This window comes from Condylura cristata, unplaced genomic scaffold (assembly GCF_000260355.1).
Source record: "Condylura cristata isolate star-nosed mole 26May11 unplaced genomic scaffold, ConCri1.0 scaffold00002, whole genome shotgun sequence".
NCBI lineage: Eukaryota > Metazoa > Chordata > Mammalia > Eulipotyphla > Talpidae > Condylura > Condylura cristata.
In genome coordinates, this window is record NW_004567103.1 from 6,228,796 (window position 1) to 6,251,211 (window position 22,416).

General features: G+C 47.7%; 1 protein-coding gene across 1 annotated transcript in view; it reads right to left on the minus strand.

Moving 5' to 3' along the window:
• RHBDD1 (rhomboid domain containing 1) overlaps window positions 1-22,416 on the minus strand; it is a 113,639-nt gene that overhangs the window by 52,168 nt on the left and 39,055 nt on the right. The window contains exons 4-5 of the mRNA XM_004674228.2: window positions 9,350-9,438; window positions 5,370-5,426 (exon numbers count right to left, since the gene is read on the minus strand). Of these exons, the coding sequence (XP_004674285.1) occupies window positions 5,370-5,426; window positions 9,350-9,438 (146 nt within the window). The remainder of the gene's footprint in view (window positions 1-5,369; window positions 5,427-9,349; window positions 9,439-22,416) is intronic.

Here is a 22,416-nt window from a genome sequence, read left to right on the forward strand (position 1 = left end):
AAAAAAAAAAAAAAAGACTCAGCTTCCACTCTGGGTGGCGGACACTTACCAGTGAGTTTCATATCCCAGCAAGGAAAGCTGAGATAGCTCCAAATCTTGCTTCCTATACATGGCATCAAAAAGAGAAACTCAAAGAAGTTTCTCAGAGGGCAAATGGTCAAAACACAGAGAATATATCCACTCTACAACTAACAAAAGGAAGGGGGCAGCCGTCCCAAAGATAACGGAGTGGTTGTGGCATGTCACTCAATGCCATCGGATGCTCCAGCAGTCCCTGGAGAGAGGCTGCCCACTTCCCTGAGGGTGCCAGTTATTTTACCACCAACACAAGAAACATAATAGCACCTTCCCATGTGACTCATCACCACTTCCAAGTCCTGAGTGCGAAAAGCACTCAATAGTGGAAGGCCTAAGTGACATTTCTACCCATCTACCCTCAAAATATTCAATTAATTCATTATCCAAAATAACCCCCAAGTTCTGAATACCATCTCTGCAGATATTAGAAATACTACAGACATCTACAGAGCTTTAATTAGCAGATAAATCTGCTATCATTTGAGACATGTGTTTCATATAGAAAATCACTTTTTTTTATGTTATTTCTTATTTTCTAAAGCAACCCAGTAGTGACTTTGTAAAATGAAGCCTATGTCTCTAAACATCTGAATTTCATAAAACCTAATTTGGGACTTGTCAGACAAAATGCAGGGAGAGAAAAAGGGAAAGTTTTAGTGCTCACATCAAAAAGACAAGTGTAGCTGAAAGCTCATATCGTCATTTATAAATCATCAACAAGAAAAAAGTTCCATCAGTATCTATGATAGATACTGACAATAGGTCTCCTAGGAGCAAACATGGTCTATAACTGTTATGCCAGCTCAATCAGAGATTTATAAATGTCCGTATTTAAAAATAAACATGGCTGGAAAAATCTAATGATCAAACACTTAAGCAAGTTTAAATTCTATCCTGCAATGAATGTTAAATATCCTTTTGTAGCTATATGCTTTGGCTCTGTAATAAAAGAAATTCTGGTTATCATTATTCTATTAACTACCCCATCTGTTCCTTATACACAAACCAGGGTTTCATGGCAAAAGAGATCAAGAAACACTACCAAGATTAGAAAAATTGGTAACAGCTTTTTAAACATTCATGAGGGTCTCTGACCTATAGAGACTCTTGCAGCAGGACGGCTGCATTAACCATAAATCATAACTTGTAGGAGACACACATGCTTTCATAGAAGTTCCCTAGATGACCATTAGCAAGGCCACCTGGCCTTATGGGGTTTTGCCTTTGAAGAAATCCAATCATCTCAGAAGAAGGAATATAAAACCCGCCAGTTTTAGAGGGGATAAGAAAGAAAGGTAAGAGGCTTTTATTTTTGCCTTTTACTCTGGTCTGTGTGTCAGCTGTGCTTATGCCCTTCCATAAGGAGGGGGAAAGCAACAGCTTCCCCTTCTTTTCTTTCATCATTTGGTGAGTGCAAAAAAAAAAAAAAAAAAAAAAAAAGCAAAAAAGACCTATTCTGCAAGGTTAGCTCGGCACAAGCCCTGCCTCCTGTCCTGTGACCATAACCAAGCAGGGTTCGCGATCAGGGTTCGCGATCAGGAGTGGCATTTCTAGCCGTGACTGCACCACCACCTGCGGTCATCAAAGCACTAACATTCTAAGCTTCAGTTTCCCAGCGGTCACATGAGTGTCCAGGCTGAGAGACGCTACAGCAGCTTAAGTCATGCTTGAGCACAGGTGTCCTCAGTATTCTCTGTCTCGAGGAACGTTGCTGCTTCCTTGAGGGACTTAAAAAATGAAGCAGGGGAAAAGGTCTCCTGGCAACTTCAAGGTGTTAGCGACAATGTCTCCTGCCTAGAGGAGAGAATAAAACCATCAGGAAGAGAGAGCACAGCGGGAGACAGAATGAAGCTTCTCTTATTCCCAAGTCAGCGTAACTGCCTCCATCACCCATGACCACGAGGACCCCATGCTCTACAAGCAAATAGGTTTTCGGGGCAACTGACCTCATGCCTACTCCTTGGCGTGTCATGACAGGAGCGGGCCTGTTGGCGCTGCCCATGAGCTGCTCCTCGACCGCAACAACCATGCTCCAGGACGTTAAAACATCCAAATCAGCAGGGGGAAGGGCCTGGGGAGGGAAGCCTCTTCACGAGGAACTACAGGATTCGTGTCTGAGATATCCGACAATCCTCTAAGCCTGACTCAGTTCCCGATCTCATGATGAGTCCCTGGGAAAATTATGAAAAAACAAAGAAGTCCAGGTCCTGGTCTCTACCTCATCTCCTTGGTCTAGAGTGAACTCAGGCAGGGATATGTTGTAAACCCCCTCAGGAGAATCGTATGTACAAGGATGTTGGATGATTGTGATCCAACCCTCTAAAACTATATCAAAACCGTCTCTTGAATGTAACTCCAACAGTATCATTCTGTGACTGCATCCTCCAGGGTCATTCTAGCACATTCTGGGTAACCCCAAAGAGACCTTTCCATAAAGATCTGAAAGGCTTATGCCTCCGACTGCCTTTCCCAACTCTACTCAGTTCCTCAAGCTCTAACATCCTACTTCTTTTGGATAACCACCGGCAGCTGCAAGCCTGGCCCTCCTGCCAGGCTGGCACTGGGTGGGCTAAGCTCCTGCTGCAGGCGGGACCCTGCTCTGCCAGTACTGAGCAGCTGGGACTGGGTGAGCCCTTCTACCACAATCAAGTAGGAGGGTGGAGAAAACACATGGAACCAATGATTTCAGACACTGTGTAGTAGGCAAGGTAATAAAGGCAATGAGCCTGGCAGTACATTCCAGACTGTGGTGGGGGGCAGGGGGAAACAGAGGTGCAGCAGTTCCCAGAGCTAAGCTAGAATTCGCAGGGTGGGGTACCGTTAAGGACTGTGTGTAGAGAAAGCTCCAGAAGTCTGCATGAGGCGCCCTGGAGACTTGGTTGCGTGCTAAGTCATGTGTGCAGGTGAAGTTCCATGAGACCAGACACAATGACCAGGAACTGTAAACAGGTAATCCCAGAGCCCAGGCAGGGCCGGGAAACTCTCTGCTTCAACAGTCCTGAGCAGAGACTGCTCCTGTGTGAAGGCCACTCAGGGGAGCCGGGAAAGTGACATCCCAGCAGTGGCGCAGAATTAACACCAGTAAACATCACTTTAGCCCCACCCTACAGAACCCAAACAACACCAAAACAACAACACAGGACCAAACTAACCTCAAGAAATTTAGCTGCATCAAAACTTAGTCCTTTTTTTTTTAAAGAAAAACTCCAGCTTCAATACAAAATATATAATATCTTTCGCCAATTGAAACTTAGTAGAGAAGAAAAACTATGACCCTTCATGAGAAGAAAATCAGTCTACTGAAAAAATAGAGAGTGATAGTGCAGAAATTATTAGCAATAGGAAGTCTGGAAGCCGAAGCCCACCTGCACCAAGTAATGTAAGCAAAGCCTCGGGCTGGGGGTGGGGGGGGAGTCCGGCACTTCCCTGCTGGGAGCCAGAAGGGAAGGGGTCTTCCTCAGTCCTCAGTAAAGCAAAACCTAAAAGAACTGATTACTAAGAGAACTGCACCAGAAAAAGATGTTTAAGAACAACATTCTTGAGGCAGAAGAAAAATGACAACACATGGAAATTTGGATTGACACAAAAGGAATATCCTGTTTCTAAGGATCACCTGACACAAGGTCTAGTTCTTCCCTGAACTCTGCATGCTGTGAATGCATGTAGAAGGGCGGAGGGGACACAGAGGCTTTGAAAACTGAACAATATGGCTCAACTCTCAACACCAGATTAACTCAACAGCAAGCTGGAGCCCAGGACCTACAGAAGGAGAGCCAGAATTTCTGGACTTGCTACAGGGGAGTCTCAATCATAAGGGGAGGTCCCATGTTCCCTGCTCCACTTAAGAAAGGGTGAAGCTGAGCAGTGAGAGGGGACTTGAGAAAAGACCTTGAAGATTATAGGAGATACGTGGAGCAGAGACAATGTGAAGGCACATTTGCAGCCTGGTTTCGGGCTTGCACCAAGGAGCTGGGGGTCTTAGACTCCAGATGTGCAGAGACACTGGAAGAGACATGGGTGAGAGACCCGTGGGGCCACTGCCAGCGGCAGCCGTGACCTTGATTTGTGCTTTGATTTTGCTCTTTCCGTCTCACATGTGCCTGACTCCTCCTGCCTCTTTCTTACGGTTCCCTGGCAGAAGCTGACCACAGACTTGTGGCAAGACTTCAGGTATCCAGAGCCCTGCTTTGGGGCAACCCTGTTGCCCAGAGGGCAACTTTGGGTTTTTTATTGGAAAGCTATTATCCTTCTCCTTCTATGCACAATACTCAATTCAAGTTCCTTTGCACTAAGAGACTGCTTTGTCTCACTCACCAAGTGCCACCAGGCAAAGTCCTCTGCTGTCTCTTTCCCTCCCTCCCCCCATCTGTAGCTAGCTGCTTACCAACATACCTATGTACCTATCACAATAATGCTTTGTACCTATATTATTTAAACCAGGGATCAACAAGCTATTTGTGATCCAAATCTGACCCATACTTATTTCTGAAATAAAGTTTCTGTAGAACACAGCGACCCCCATTTGATCATGAACTATCCTGCTTTTGTGCTATGGTGACAGGCTGACTAGTTGCACTTAAGACCATCTAGCGCATTAAAGACCTTAAGACAACAGCATAAGCTATCTAACCTTTTACAGGAAATGTCTGAGGCCTGATGGGGGCTACAGCAGCTTTCAATTGGTGCGAGTATAAGCACAAGCGACACCCCGCTTTCTGCAGCCAGTGGCTTCTTCAGCACCCATCGACTGGACCTGGGGCCCTACATACACTGCCCAGGATGGAAGGCCTTCACCTAAAATAAGCCATATGCTTCAACCCATGTCTACCTATTTACACAGATATCTAGATTACATGGTACTAACTACTAGAGGAATAGGCACATTACTGATCTCTGTCTGGGACAAGTGTGATTCCCTCTGGCGGGGAGTCAGGGTGGATGGGGGAGAACTGCGTGTCTGGAGCCTACCTCTGACACTCGGCTAGCAGAGTGGCTTCTCAGGCTGAGTCAGGCTCTGGGTCCTGTGCGACTCACGTCTGAGAGAAGTCACTGGACCACACAGTTTTTCACGCCTGTTCCCTCCTTCCCTGACTTCCCACCCAACCCCCTTGGCAGGAGCCCTGGGTCATGCCTCCGGGAGCTGGGAGACACGTGACAGGCACAAATACTAACGGGTGTGAGCGACACCACAGTCGCTAGCATTGCCCTAAAGGAGCTTGACAGTGATGAACACTCTACTTTAAAAGAAATAAGTTAAAAATCTATTAAATGAAAGAAAGTACTGAACTTACCTGAACTATTAAAGTAGTAGTGATGTCCTGGGTAACCAACATTGGAGGAAAAAATACCTAAATATGAAGGAAACAAACATTTCAATTGTCACCATAAAGCTCCTTGCCCCCAGCTTCACTGAAGCATGACTGATAAGAATCTATAGCTGCACAATGTGACTTTTAAAGGCATATGAAAGGCGTATTATATGCACACACACACACACACACACACACAGAGAGTGAGAGGATTACCAGCGTCAAGGGAGTTCACACACCCACACCTCACAGATACTATTGTCTATTGTGTGTATGCATATACTTAAGATCTATCCTCAGTAAACTTAAATTATATAATTCGGCATTAAAAAAATATATTTATTGGGCCCTCCCTGGTGGCGCAGTGGGTTAAAGCACAGCACTGAGAATCTAAAGCCACTTCCGCATGAGTTCGATTCCTGCCTGCCCCGGAGGTGACCACATGGTGTGGCAGACCTCTCCTGACCCACCCACTGCTCCCCTCAGCAGTGTACTTCGTCGATCTGCCTGTTCTGCTCCCACTCTGTCTCTGGTGAAGCTTCTCACCGCCCCTGAGCCTCTGGCCTGTACCCCAATTCTGTATGCACAAATAAATAAATCTTTAAAAAATATATATATATATATATATATGTATATATATTTATTTATTTACACATTGAACAACTTGGGTGTAGGCCAAAGGGGAGAGGCTTCACCAGAGACAAAGCAGAGTGCAGAACAAGCAGATCTATTGAAACAGACTGCTGAGGAAGCAGTGGGGAGACAGAAGAGGTCTGCTGCGCCCTGTGGGTCAGCTTCATGGCCGGCCATGGAGCTCAGGCCATTGCGGTGATAGCTCTGAGACTTAACCAGGGTTAAGTGGCCGAGGAGGCCACTCCGACAGTCACCATGCCGGACATATGTCCCCAAGACTTACTCACCTTAGACCTGGGTCTAGCACGCTATGACCTACAGCTCCCTGTTTTGCTCCCCTCAGCCTACTCCCTGGTTCTATGAGCTCAAAATTTCTGTATTGTACATTCAACAAGATAATGCAGTATTTGTCTTTCTTATCTTGCTTATTTCACTTAGTATCAAGTTCCAGGTTCATTTTGTTGTTAATGGCAGAATCAATCACCCTCTCTCTCACATACACACACATTTTCTTCAGGTGTTCATTCATTGACAGATACTTGGGTTGTTTCTCTATCTCAGCTACTTAATGCTGCAATAAATAAAGGGGTACAGATATCACCTCAAGATACTGAATTCACTTTCTTTTGCTCTACTCATAAGTAGGATAGCTGGATCCATTTTTAATTTTTTGAGGCCCCTCCATATATTTTTTCATAATAGAATTTATCTTCCCATCAACAGTGTACCAGGATTCTTTTTTTTTTTTTTAAAAAGATTTATTTAGGGCCCTCCCTGGTGGCGCAGTGGGTTAAAGCACAGCACTGAGAATCTAAAGCCACTTCCGCATGAGTTCGATTCCTGCCTGCCCCGGAGGTGACCACATGGTGTGGCAGACCTCTCCTGACCCACCCACTGCTCCCCTCAGCAGTGTACTTCGTCGATCTGCCTGTTCTGCTCCCACTCTGTCTCTGGTGAAGCTTCTCACCGCCCCTGAGCCTCTGGCCTGTACCCCAGTTCTGTATGAACAAATAAATAAATCTTTTTTTTTTTTTAAGATTTATTTATTTGTTCATACAGAACTGGGGTACAGGCCAGAGGCTCAGGGGTGGCAAGAGGCTTCACCAGAGACAGAGCGGGGAACACAACAGGCAGATCTACGAAGTACACTGCTGAGGGGAGCAGCGGGCGGGTCAGGAGAGGTCTGCCACGCCATGTGGTCACCTCCGGGGCAGGCGGGAATCGAACTCATGCGGAAGTGGCTTTAGCTTCTCAGTGCTGTGCTTTAACCCACTGCGCCACCAGGGAGGGCCACCAGGATTCTTTTTTATCCACATCCTTATCAACTTTTTTTTTCTGAATATTAGCCATTTGAACGCTTCCTGATTTCAATCTATATTACAAAGCTATAGTAATAAAAACAGTATAGTACCAGCACGAGAAACATATCCATCTGTGGAGCAGAAACACCAAAAGGCTATACTGCTGATCTTTCCTATGATTAGGAGTTTCTCTATAACAAAGTCCAAAGTGATTTCAAATGACTTCTAAACAACTAAACAGAAGTGAGTCCTATAGTGAATGAAATGTGGGGGATGGAAGCAGGGAGACAGTAAAACTCTTGACTCATACTCTGAAGTCCCTTAAAGGTTCCTGTTGACATAAAACAGTGTTTGTCTCCCAAGGGACCAAGCTTGGGCTTTGAGTCCTCCAAACACGCTCTGGCTGTAAAGAGAAGGTGTCCTCAACAAGGGAGTCCAGGCTCCATCTAAGGCCTTCTCTTTCTTGTGCCTAGAAAGGCAGGAACGTGAAGTCAACACTGAGGGGATAAGAGGTGTTACCTGAAAGCTCAGTGTGACCCTCCTCTTCTGCCTGGTGGTGGGCGGCAGCCTCCTCACCCACAGTTATTCCCAAAGGCTCCTGTGCCATCTCTCTTCTCAGTCAATCTAGCTCTTTCTCCAGCTTCCCCAGAAAGAAGGCAGAGCAGTCGCAGTCCCTTTGTAACTAGCCCTGAATACTTGCTTCAACTTTTAATACCCAATTCTCTATTGTGTTATGTTGAAAACAGAATGAGATAAAGATGTCTCCAGACAAAGTCAACAGGGTTTTAAGAAGGAAAAGAGTTTAAAATGACATAATTATGGGAAACAACCCTCTTTAAGAATACTTGCCTAAATTCCATAATGTGACTGCAGAAAGATTTACTAACCACTTCATCTTCAGATACAGAAGAAAAAGAACCGCTACATTAAGCTCCCGAGAGTCGATTTTTTTTCTCTATCAGCACTGAGTGCGTTTGGGTAACAAAGCTCATTACGAGATGTCCCTAATTAAGTTGCATCAGAAACGTAAATAAATAAAGCTGGACATTTTCAATAAATGAAGCCTCCTCCAAGCACACACTCTGCAAACTCAGCTAGAAGCAAGTGCAGGAAACGGCATCTGCTTTGAGGCTGCACGTCCGCACTGGACATCTGCACCGACTCCAGGGCAGGCGGCGGCCCAGGCAGGCAGCTCTGTGATGAGGGGCGGGCTCACAGTCCCCGAGAACACCAGCCATCGGCCCAGTTTGTGGCAGCAAATTATTTATGGCTCAAGAAAAGGTAAAACAGTCTCAGAAGACTGCCCATGAATAAAAGATGAAATGTTAGAACTCATATGGTCTATAAAACAAGTGTTTGCAAAACAGTTTGCTTATAAGTCAACACCAGTATAGCATTTTAAATTAAGAGGTCTAAAATATTCATAGATTTCTAAATGGAGCATTTTCATTGAGTATCATGTTGAAGGAAAAGGAAAAAAAAAACAAAAGAGTATTTTTTTTTTTTTTTTTTAAAGCAGGAGCCAACCTTCAGGCAAACAGACAGACTCCAGCCAAGCTTGAATATCTATCTCACCCACTGCAGACCTTGTGGGTCTTTAAGATATTCTTTAAGATACTGGAGCCTGGCACTTGAAAACAGATTTATTCTCCTTTTTCCCCTGTGTTTGTAACACATATTCGTCTGTGGACTGTTACAGAAGAAATGTATTCTTTTAAGCCTGCTTCAGTCCTCTACATTTCCAAGGAACTTATGGTTTTCTGTTAGTAGCATTAACGCTGAGGATAAAAATATATCCCGCTGTGTGTCCCCTAGGAAAGCCTGGGTTTAAAATCTGGTTTGCGGCCTCCCTTTGAAGCAGTGTCAGGAAATATACCCAGTTTCGCCTCCTGGTTTAAAAAGAGCCATCAGGGAATTTCTCACTCTGACCCACAGGGAAAACCAGAGTTGTGTCTGTTCCCATTCAATGAACCTCTTGCTTCCACCTCTCGCTTCCTATCACACCAAAGGATGGCTTTTGCTCTGTACCTGTGCATGTTTCCACGACTTTCTTCAGAGGCCCATGGGTGTACATGAGCCCAACAAGAATCCCGGCAAGGTGTCCAGCAAAGGAAGTCCTAGGAGAGAAGAGACCATGGTGAGCACAGCTGCCTGGACGCGCGCCCGCCCAGCGGCCCAGCCAAGTCCAGGCGCCGCGGCCTGCAGGTGGCTCCCCCACAGCCTTTGTGTAGGCAGCCATGACCTCGGGCCAAAGAACGACGTTTCCTGGAGTCACAGTGAGTTCCACCACATGCTAAGAGGTGCCCACCCAAACGCAAGGTATTGTCCTTGGGGGCAGTGGGGGAGCACATCAAACAGGCCACTCTGCTTCTTCCAGATTTTTTCTGAAGTTCTTCTCACAAAACCTAAAGGACATCTGTTTTCTCTGAGCTAACTCTTGACTGACCCAGTCAGTCCCTGTGAAGGACAGCATCTATCGATGTCCAAGGCAGAGCAGCTAACTGCATTTTAACCTACCACCCACTAGAGAAGCAGAGAGCAAGAGAGACGTGTGAAAAAGGCTGCAGATGTCCAGAACCTGTTCCTGTAGTCACATGCATCTTCGAGCTACTCAGCAAACAGAAACATACCTGTAAATGTCAAACTTGAATGACAACCTAGGGGATTAAATTGCTCCTACTTTTGTTGAAACAGTGTCTAAGGTGGGCAAGTTCTCACTAACAGAAACACAAGGGAAGCCCAGCTAGGTAAGTCATGCATTGCGGTTCTGGTCACACACGCCGGGTGCCCAACAGGCCGTCCTGTGCACCCCATTTGTGTGCAGGACACACCTCCAGGTGTGTGTGATCACACAATGGGGCCACCTAACGGAGCATCTCCCCTGATCTTAAGTGACACAAGACTCTGTGTTAAGTGAGTTAAAGTGTAAATGAAATAACCCCACGGGTCTCCTTGCTCACCAGTGCATCCGGCACACACGGTCACTCTCCCCGGACAGGTGCCTCATGCTACGGTCACCCTGTGGAACTCGCAGACCCTTCTGCCTCCGCAACACGATGAGCGCGGTCAAGGTCCCAACACTAGGCCTCACCTCTTCCTCTGAACCCACTGAACCCACTCCCACAACCACTCCCAGGTCCCCCGTGGCTCCCAAGGGCCCACGCTGCATGGCTCAAATGGCCCGTTATGGACGCTGCAGAGCTGAGCTCTCCCTCCATGTCTTGCTCCACGACTTCTGCCTTTTTCCAACATGTGAGCAGCCTCACTTGTCTTTCTCTCTCTTGTGCACATTCCCTGAAGGCAGACAGGGTATTGGACTCAACTAGTAAGTCAGAAGCTGAAATGAAGAGTTCCCACCCAGACTGGAAAGGGAGCCCTCCTCCCGAAGGCGGGGTGGGGGATCAGGGTGACAAAGACACCTCAGAGCCCAGTGGGTATCCCCAGGGCACCACGCCTGCTGCTCTGGCGTGCGCGCTCCCTACACTGAGGACTGAGCCTACACAGGCAGACGCCTAGGTAGATGTGTGTGGGCCGAATGACTCCGTGTGCCAGGAGGGGTGGGCAAGAGCAATGGGAGCAAGTTAACACTGTGGGGTCTCAGCTCCGAGGGTTCCCAGAGACCAGACTGAGACCAACAACCTCACGACAGCCACAGCAGCGAGTGCTGGGACAGGCCTGGGAGTAGCCCTGGCACGTGGGCCAGAGCCTCTGAGAGAGGGAGACCTGAGGAAAGCACAGGCAATGGCAGACTGGGAGGGCAGGACGGGGAGCCACTGCTCAGACAGCCCCTGATTCTGTCACAAGTGGGAGTCACACCCCCTGTAAGGAAACATGCCCACCTCACAGCACAGGTAACCGGGAGCTAGGAATGCGGGTTTAGACACTGGGTCTGACTTCGAGGGAGGAACAGCATGAACTGTGCTTTTCAAAAAAAAAAAAAGAATGAAAATTGTACTTATTCTATTTTTAGGCTAAATTGAAACTCTCCAACCAGTTCTAGGAATAGAAAGGAAAGTGGTAGTTGAGGGAAACAAAGAAGAGGCCAGAATCAATTTTTAAAAATAGTAACCTCAATTTAACTGGAAAGAATAAAATAACATCAATACTTCAGAAACTTTTTTGTCTAATCTTTATGGTGAATCATATAGATATAAAATAACATGGGAGAAATTTTCAATTTAAAACCCCAACCTATTAAGCGATCAATCTCGAATCTCATTTACAATTTAGAGCACAATACAGCTAAATGAATTTCTTATCTCCCTAAATGGGTTTTCAGAAGTTTGAGTTATAATCTAATTGCCCTAATATAATTGCGAATAACTCAGGAAGGGAGGCTTGCACTGCCCCTCGCCAGCATTCTGCATCTTTCCACAAAAATTGAGCTGTCCTTATCATTTCATTTCAGCCCTGTAAAGGTCTTCTCTAAACTAAAAATAAAAAGATGATTTTATTCAATCAAAACCGAGAATCTCTCAATGGTTCACAACAACGAGGGGGCGTCCAGCAATGAAAACAGAACCACGTGCTTTCCAAGACGCACGTCACCATGCTCGTGCCCTTGGGACACATCTGACAAGCCACCGCCCTCCGCCCTAGGAGACGCGTGTCCTGACAGGAGGCCACAGGAGGTGGGCACCTGGGGCCTGTCTCCCCCAACAGGACTGGCCGAGGCCCTGGACCCTGCCTTTGGGAACATGGTAGACTACCAAGGAGGCCCAGGCTCAGTGGAGAAGACCCCTCTGAGCACAGTGAGGAGCACGGGGGTCTACCTGAAATGTAGCAGCTCTGGAAGGAGCCTCGCAGCTGGTCAGAGTAGTCCTGGTGGCTTTGGGGTGTTCGAGGACTGGTGGCTTCGGGCAGCCATCCTGATAAGCATTTTCTCTCTGCTCTCCGCTGAACCGCATTGCCACTGGGTAAGGCAAGGAGGCCCAGCCACAGCATTTTCAAAAAGACGTCCCCTGACCTCCCCAGGTCTCTGGCCCTAGCCTGGGGCTTGGGGCCAACCCCACACCCTGGATGCACAGGGACAGGACCACCACAGTCAACTCTATCTCCATGACCACACCGACTGAAGCGAATTCGTGATACCATCATTCAATAGATAACCATCTCAAGAGGAAATGGCACACAAATGCAAACATCTCACACCCAGTCAATTGTATCATAAAAACACAAGGTAATTATGTCAGCAGGTAGTAGTAGTTTTAGTACCAAATTTCGCTGGGAAAGTTAGTGACAAACACAGCTCCCTACCACCCTCCCCCCCACACACACAATCACACAGGGATTATACAGAACATGCTCAATAAGAAAACAACAGCACAAAGCTATTATACATCGAAACTGGTCACTTAGGAACTTTATTTCTTATAGCTCAAAAAACTGTAAGAATGACACTTTAAAAAATTCTAAGTTTAGGCCCTCCCTGGTGGCACAGTGGGTTAAAGCACAGCATTAAGAAGCTAAAGCCACTTCCTCATGAGTTCGATCCCCACCTGGTCTGGATGAGACCACATAGCTGGGAAGACCTCTCCTGACCCGCCCGCTGCTCCTCTCAGCAGTGTGCTTTATCAGTCGGCCTGTTCTGCTCACCACTCTGTCTCTGGTGAATCCTTTCACTGCCCCTGCATCTCTGGCCTGTACCCCAGTTCTGGATGCACAAATAAATCTTAAAAAAAAAAAAATTGTAAGTTTGATTAAATACTGGCCGCTAGTGAGATACCATCATATCTCAACTTCAGAATGAGTTAAGTGTCAGTGCAGTTTTATGTTAATAGTCAACAATACCTTAGCCCAGGAGTCCTCAAACTTGCCTAGGTTTTAAGCACTTTTAAATGCCTTATGAAATTCACAAATACTGCCTGCGGAAGAAGCACAAGTGCAGAAACTACGTGGCCTGTGACTGTAAGAAGCTGACCCATGGCTCTCTGATGAATAACTCAGCACACATTGAGGCGTTTCAGCTCAGCGCCTAGTCTAAGGAGCGACGAGTCACCTGCCAATGAAGGAAGCCCTGAGAACTGCGTTGTGAGGTAATTTCATCCAAAGCCAACCTGAACAGTAGATTTTGTATTTAGAGGACACGATGAACAAACACGAGATAAAATCAAGTGCCAGGCAAAATATCCCTGCAAAGAGGCACAGCAGACAGGTGCAGCTCTAACACAATGTGACAGTGGCTTCAGAGGCGCTAGGAGGTGGGACTCTGGGGACCACTGGTGTCTCTGTGGGTGGCCAAAACACTGTCCTGTTTCTCACAACCTCAACTGGAAAAACATTCTGTCCTCAAATCCCATCCCGAGGCAGCCACTAATGAGATTACTTAAGTTTAGTGACATGTCCATTTTCACGCTGCACTGTTGCCTCTAAAGACGTGACCTACTTCTTGCTCAAGTCCAACTTCCGGCAGTCCTTTCCTTGAAAGTCAGGGAAATGAAGTCTGTGCTCTGTAAGTTCAAAATAAGCCTATGTTCCAGCACCTTCTTTATGGTGAGTGTGGAGCAGCTGCTGCTGCTGAAGCAGGGCCCTCAGACCTGTCTCGTGGCAGCCTTTCTCTCCTTTGGGCTTGCAGGGTTTCCTCTTTTCTCTGAGAAACTGTCAATCCACTACACGGCTCTGGTGGAGGGTTTGTTTGCTCTCCCTGCCTTGAGATCTGCTGTGCTTCTTCCATGTGACGTCTGCCCCCATTGCATGATTCTGAAAAACCTGCAAAGTCCTACTTTGTGCCCCACTGACCTCCACTAAAAAGCAACACTTGTGTGTTTCCTACCACACCACCGGGCTCAACCATGTTTATAGAAAAAGGCTAAAATTAACAAAAAAAAAATTAAATCAATTCTACACTCCCCCAACATTACCTACAAGGGGCTGGGAGGAGGAAAGGCCATTTCAGCACAAAATCAAGAGGAAGATATTACTAGGAGTTACAGATCAACGATATTTCAATAAAGCTGGAAAAAGGATATTATTTAAGTTATGCAAACTCTATGCAGATATCGACACCAACATGGAATGTCCCTTCTTATCAACCCTGTATCAACTGATCTTTCAAAGATCAGTTCTAGCTCCCCAGGGCAACTGCTAGAAATCAAAACCAGAGCCATGAGTGAAAGCTGTGGCAGGCCAGAAAGGCCCCCCTCTTTAAATGCCACATTCCCTCCACAGTTGAAGAGGCTGCCCTCTCTGGCATGGCTCAGAAGCAGAAATGTATTCCTCTAAGACAGAATCTCACAGTGTCTGCACAGTGGAAGACTCATTAACAATGTAATTTGAGGGAAACACAGTGTGGGACAAGGTGCGAGCACAAGGCGAGGTGACAGTGGTCTGCTAGAGGCACCTAGGATGCTCTGCGGCCGCCGATTTCCTCCTGTGGAGGCAGCTCATTCCAGGTAGAGGCTGGGCAAATCTCAATACAGTCCCCAACTGGCATTACAGCACCAAGATGTGGTCAGAGTTCCAGGCTGCTGAAGGTTGGTGTCACGGGAAAGATCCCGGTGAGCCTGCTTCCTCTGCTTCCTCCTGAGAGAAGCTGTTCTCGTGCTATCCAGTTTCTGTCTTGATGTTTGTCTCGACAAACACATGTCTCTGCCAATGACAATTTAGAGACACTGGGTCTAATGTCCTCTCTTTTTACTGTATCTCCTAGTGCCACTCACTTGCTAACGTTAGCTGCAGAAGTGAAAATTAGCCCCCAACATTCTAGCCCCCCAAGGTGGCTATACTGGCTATGCAGCCATTATACCCATGTTGGACACTGCCTTCCTGGGTGCCAACATGGCTGGGTAGGGAGCTGCCCACTGATTCCACTTGAGTCCCAGACAAACATCATCTAGACAAAAACAAGGGGTCTGCAAAGGTAGTTAAAGCTTCTCTGTTATAAGAGTTTTTGAGCTGGGCAGCAAGATGATTTCATGAGCTGGTTCAAGGAGGCGACATTGATTCATTCACTCAACTGTTTACTGGATACTCTGTAAATAAGACAAACACGGTCATAGCTTCATGGAACTTACAGTCTAGTGGGAGAAGCAGACAGACAGACAGACACAGACACACACATAGCAGTAACTGCAACCGAGTGAGTCAACTCTCCCTGAGCAGTCTGGGATGGCTCCTTCGGGAGGTGGATTTAAAGTGATAGGCAAAGGATTCGCATTTAGCTTGAGGCTGGGAGCTTGTGGCAGGGACACGTGTATGCTGGAGCTGTGAGGCAGGGCAGAAATCCGTGCTTTAAGAACACTGCAATATTATTAGGTGTCTGTAAGCTCAGAGGGTAAAGGAAGATGTGGATGAGCAGGAGGTGAATGTGCAAAGACAGGCAAAGTCAGATCTTGGCTTCTGTGCCATGGAAGGATGGAAGCTGTTGCACAGGTACACTGAAAGAGTCCTGGGAGTTTTAACTAGGAGAACTGTTAAGTGTGGCCAGTTCTGCCTTTAAAGAGCAGGGGCTGGTCAGTGTAAGCAGAGGACAGGAAAGGAGGCTAACACTCCCCATGAGGGACAGGCCAGCTTAGGAGAGGGTGAGGGCAGGGAGGAGATACATGGGTGTGGGTGTCTGTTCTGGTGGCAGAGGTAAAAGGACTCACCAATGGATTTAATGTGGCAGTAGGGGAGAGGGAGAAATCTGGGCTTCTGACTAGTGTGAACAGATGGATGAGGAAACTATTTGCTGAGATGGGGAAGACAGGAAGTTTGAGCTCAGTTTTCATGTGTTTGCTCAGAGATGCCTACAAGACAATTAAATACTGGATGCCAAGTCGAAAGCTGGAAGGAAGAATGATTCAAAATATTGTTCTATTTCATTTACTCCTATGTCTGTATATGACTCTATTATGTTTACATAAGTGACACATTATTCACACAAATGCACATATATTAAGATTCAAATAAAATACAAACACAGTAACAGACAATACATGGGGCGACATCCTTCTTTCTTTCTTACAAACTCCTTATGACAGCAGCTTAGTAACTTCGTGAACGTTTTTCATGTGACTGGAACAGAAACTGAGCAAGGCTCTCACTAAAGAACAGCATTTCTCCTCTGGTGTGCTGTTGGGGAGGACTCTTAGGAATGCCTCCGCACCGGGCCCAGGCGAGTGTCTGTAAGCAGCACTCCAAGGGAAGTCACGATCACTAGCTTTGCTGCTTCACTAAGTTTCTTTAGCACAGGCTGTTACTGAAATCTCCAAAAGGAAATGAAAGGTCGTGTCAAATTAATTGAAAGTGACAGGGAGGTGAAGTTGCATCCAGAGAAAATGAAGGCGATGCCTCATCCCTTCCCACTTCATCCCCTCCCGCACCCTGCCCCCACAGTAGTCCTGAGATCTCTGCCTTAAAGCAGGGGTGCTCCCCCTACAGGGGCTTCCCCAGCGCCTCAGACCCACATTCACTTTGAGTACTTTCCACTTGCCCAAAACCGCTCCACCTGCCCCGCCGCCGCCTGGCCAGCTCCCCGGACACTGAGGCTAGACAGCTGGGACTGGTGTAGGGCGCTAGGTAGTTAGACGGCCCCGGTGGCCTGGGGCAGGCACTTGGGGGACCCTCGCGCACCTGCTGGAGCTCTCCCCACTGCAGCTCAGGACCCCCTGGGCACAGTAGTCTTGCCCTAGTCCAGCCACCTCTGTGCCAGGCCTGTCTCTCCATTTCTCCACCTAGCCAACCAAATCCCAAGCCTTAAGTCTGTGGTAGCGCCTGTGGCTTCTGGATTAAAATATGCACACCGCCCTCCACCTCTCCAGCCTCTTCGCATTCTCTTGTCAGCCTGGTCCTGACCACATCCCAAGTCTGTGCCATTCATGAGGCCTCGCACCCACTCTGCAGGACATGGAGTGACCTCTCCACTCCGCCCTCCACACAGCAGGGCCCGGTATGACAGCCTTCCCGACCAGGGCCTCCCCTCAGGCGGACCGTGCTGCAGTGGGGGTCCTTAGTGTGCCCCACGCACGCACGCCAATCCCCCGTGGGCTCACTTGTCTGCCGGCACCTTGCAGCTTCATTTCCACCCCGTTACTCTCAACACCCCCGCGGGGGAGCCAAAGGCTCCTGTGTGTCCCTCCATTTATTCGCTTTACAGATGACACACCCCACACAGGTGCCCACCACCAGAAGATGCGTCTCTTGCACTTGGCACACAACCCCAGGAGGACGAGGACAAGAAATGCAGGTTGGTGCTGACGTGTTCCTGTGCCTCCAACTCCACACACACGAGGTCCAAGGTGACAGGAGTCTATGCTGGAGTAAACTAACGCTGACTCCAAATAGCAAAGGAAAATTTGCCCCTAGGTTATGTTTACAATTCAATTGAAAATCTTCCTGGGAAAGTCTTCATGCATTACATTGATGCAGAAAAGAAATCTTTGTACTTCTATGAAAAGCACAATTAGGTTTTAGGCTTAGATAATCTTTTTCACCTACAGAAGCATCCTTCCAGGGGGCTGCATTTTTATATCCATTTTCTATGGGGGGAGGGCGAAGTGGGCGTGGCGGCTCTTGCTGGGGACAGCCCGCTGCAGCCAATGACAGCAGCACCCCCACTCATCATTCTGATCATGAAAACAACCCTGCTGTTCCCCAAAAAAACCCTTCTGGGAGACCAAGCCACCTATCCCAGTGGGCCCCAGTAGCTTGGCATCCAGTGACGCTCACTAAATTGTTGAGTTGATGATCTTTAATCACTGGGCCTCAAACATATTTCCTTTCAAAGCACCTCTCGTGTGACTGCACGAGGCCGGATTCCAAGGATTCCTAGTAAACGACACCGCTGAATCAATACCAGGATGACTTCCCACCACAACCAGGGTGCACACGGGGAGTCGGAGCACTTGAGAGAGGTCGTGATCACTTCCACATTGCACCGCGGTGCGGTAAATGCGAGTTGGCACGTGAGGGACGCTCCGCCATCTGCTGTCACTCTAGACAGAAATCCTTCTGGGTACCACATGAGTGGCTGCTTGTGTGTCACCTCCAGAAAGTAAATACAAAATGAACGTGAAGCTGGGCTGTGCACGGCCTGATTTACCCTGCGCTACTGTTACCCGGCGAAGCAGCACGCCGCAGCCCAGCCCTCAGAGGCACCGTCACCAGTCAGAAGCGGGGTGGCAACAGGCACTCCACGTTGCTCGGTAGCTGGGCTTGGGCCATCGCAGGAGGGGCTGGCGCAGGCGACCTCCCTGAAAGGAAGCTCCCCCTCGATACCTGAGAGGGAAGGGACAGCAGGGCCAGTCACAAGCCTGGGCCATGGAAGCGACTTCCCGCGGGCTGGGTACACCACCCGGCGCACATGACCGTCTCTGCAAAGGTTTTAAGTTATAGCTCCTTGGACTCCTCTCTCAGGCTTCTGCAAAACTGCCTGGAGAGAGTCTGATCCTGTTTTATTTATTTTATTTTGCTGCTTTTACTTGCTCAGGTGATTTTACTGTGTTGAGACTGAGCACCACTGACCTTGGGCCAGAATTCAAACCCAAGTAGTGAGATCACTGTTGCCATCTCATTCCAATAAAGATAAAATATGGAGAGTAGGCAAGACTCTTCGCTCTCCAAACAATCCCACTGAAGTGACATCTGTTTCCCTTCCTGGTAAACTGGTCTTAATATAATCTATTATAGCCCTGCAAAAGAGTGAGTATCACAGCAAATTCATGCAAGGAAACTTGAACTCATTTCAAAAGATTTAAAGTTCTTTGTACTTAAGCCCACTAAGTCAGCCAGTATACACACAAATCCAAAAAAGTTTTATGCTCAGAGATGATGACAGGAAAGAGTTAAAGTAAGCTCTAAATCCTCAGATCCAACACAAAGCCTGGAAGCAAAACTGGGTCATAACGTTAGCCTATAATTTCAGAAAAAGAAAACGTTACTTGTGGCTCGATCTGGTCTGAATCAAAATTCCTACTATAGACGCTCCACCCACCATTAACTTGGAGACCTGGGCGTGCCTTTCACACCCCATACTGCTTCTGCAGCAGCCCTAAGGCACAGCAAAAGTTAAACAAGAGGACAGAGCTGCCAGCTTTGACGTTCCGAAAATTGCTGACTGCAGTGGCATCGGTTTATAAAATTCAACCTGCTAGGCCAAGCAACTGAGGACAAAGTGAGGCCTTCTGGCAGCGAGGGCACAGGCCTGGGGCCAGCACACACTTGGACGAGGAGACCTGTTCCCTGAATCTAGTGATAAGAGTGCAGTGAAGGAAGCGGCAGTGGCAATAAATGTCCACGTGGTTGTTTCAGCCTAGTGCTTCCCTATTCTCAACAATTCTAAACGTCACCTTGTCTTCCAGTAAGGCCTTTTGTGGCTAAGTTTACCAGAGGTGATTTTCAATGACTGAAACCAAAATGCTAAGCATAGGGAACAGGTGCATATATGGATGTCAAGGAGATAAGGAGCTCTGTTTCTCTAGAAATAGGCTGTAGGCTTAAGATGCCCGAAGACAAGCTGTTGGTCAATTGTGTCACCATGTGGAATGAACTTTTCCTGAGAATGAGCCATGAAGGAAAGCCTCTCAGACAGCACCCCCCCCCATCCCAGAGAACTGGCTGAATGCCAAGCTCATTGTTTCACTTGCCCCTGAGCAAGAGTGGAAATTATAACTTGCTTCTATCCAACAGAACATAGCACAGCACAGCCCTGTTTATGTGATGTCCTTGCTAGCTGCGACCAGGTGCATGGAGAGATTTAAGTGACAGCCCGTGGCCGACAGCTCTCAGGGGTGGAGCCCAACCACCCACAGGGACTCAGTTCTTCAAAGCCCGCAGCACGTGGCAGCAGAGCCCCCTCAGGGGAGTCTTTTGATGAGACCTCAGCGCTACACCTTTGCCGCAGTCTTGTCAGCGTGTGCAGGTATGGCCAGATCAGCGTGCCCAGCCTCCTGAGCCGCCAAAACCGCGAGGGAATCGGTTCGTTTTATTTTCTTCCTCTGCGTCAGAGAGCACCGCTCCACAGCAGAGGACACTCACACAGAACCCAACACAGGAGGAGCCAGTCAAGAGATGAGAAAGAATCCTGATGACACCGCGCAAGGCCCTGACTCGCCTACATCTGAAGTATGAAATATACTGAGGAAATATACTGATGGAAATTTTCATTTTGGAAGCAATAGACCCTCTTCTTTGCTCACGTTAATTTGAGCTGAGTTTCCTTACATTACAACCAAAAGAAATCGAATCTAAGTGTCCAGGGATGGCAGGTACAACACAGAACCAATAGGTCTCAGAGTCCAAAAGCAAATCCTACTAGACACCATCTCAGCTCCAACAAAGACCAGGACCCAGGTGCAACAGAGGACTTGATGGTTCTAATAAAAGCTAAAGGATGTCAGTACTTCAAAGGGACATCGCCCTGAAGCTTAAGTCACACCCTTATGTTACATACAGATCCATTCCTAACGCAACACACAAAACATTCTAGAACTAAAAGAAAACATATGCGTAAGTGTCCCAGATGATGCCTAATACGTAGCTGGCTTAGGTAAAGTGTGACTCAGAAAGCAAACTTAGGTTTAATCCAAAATCACCTTTTTAACTGAGAAACACTTTGGGACACATTTTCTATTTCTCTTAAAGTCCTCTTTGAAATACATGGATACATTATTGAATGAGTTGTTAGCAAATACTTAAAAGGAAATGGCATGGCTTCCGTCGTTCTGGAAGACTGATATGCCCGGCTGGCTTGCCCTTTTATCAGCCATTCTTCCTGCACCCAGAGGACAATGAAGCGGCACTGAAGAGCTGTGTGGCACCAACAGGTACAGGGCAGGCACACTATGGATTAGGGCAGAGGAATAATGGAGATTCCAGGAGCCCTCGGTGAAGTTTTCAGACTTTCACGCTCTCAGAGAACCAGGTACACAGGCACCCCAGGCGGGGAGGCTGGCGTGTGGCGAGGCAGGCAGGCAGCCGAGCCTCCCAGCCCACCCCCACATCTCTAAGCTCTTGCTCTGGGCTCTCTGGAGTCATCTTGTGGTCTCACCCCTTCTGCAGTCTCGCTGCTCATCCTCTCATAGATACCCTGTCTCTGAGGGACGCTGCCCCTGTGCCCTGGACTACAGGCTCAAGTACACATACATGCACATCATGTTGCAGGTGCCCACAGTCAGGAACGTGTGCCCCATACCCACACTCCCAAGTATGTGACAGCCAGAGGCCAGTGGCATAAAAAGCCTGATCAATTCACTCACCCTACAAGGCGGCAGCAACTCCCACAAGCCAAACACCGATTTCAGGCTTTTCCCTTGTGTTATCTCATCAGTCCCCAACAAGTCCATGAAATGGTTATTCCTACTGGCCTCACTTTATAGATAAGTAACTGAGACTGAGACAAGTGAAAATCAAGGTGTAGGGAGTGAGAGCTGGGAGAAAACTCGAGTGGCCCTCAGTAAGTGTGTGATGAAAGGACTCAGCACCACACCTGTCACCCCCAGCTTCCCCTCAGTGACTGGCAGACACACCGGCCCAGCTTCGAGCAGTCTCGGTGTATCTGGGAAAGTAAAATCAGGATGCGCAATCTGCACAGAGAGACATGAGAACAGAACTCTAAAACTATGACTAACGGCCACAGAGCTGGTCACGTAATGCCACTGTAACGGTACAACTGATTATGTTTTGACCCACTAAAAATACTTCCAAAAGATGAAATCATCTACTCTGATTTCTAATTCTCAGTTCTCAACAAAATTTTCCACAAACCAATGCAATTCTTCCTCAAATATACTAACAGAAGAGTTTTACCAGGTGGTTTCCAATCTTCAGTTGCTTGCCCATGCAAGCCTTTCTGTACTGTTGATTCTAAGCTGAGCCTTAGGAAAACTCAACCGAAACCTAAAAAAAATCTACAAAATGCAGATCAAAGGGGTCCTGGAGCCACATCATGTAAAATGAGGAGCATCTCAGTGTGACAAGGAGCACACCTTTCTCACTGGGTGGGGAGCCCCTCTGCCCGGCTGGGGAACTACAACTCTCACGAGTCTGCTTAGGCCAACTGCAGAACCACGCAGCGGGCTGTGCCTGAACCGCCTCTGTGACGCCATGCACTGGTCAGTGTGGCATCGCGTGCTCCAGACCCCTGACAGCAGGCACCCTCAGTGGGACTCGGGAGACAC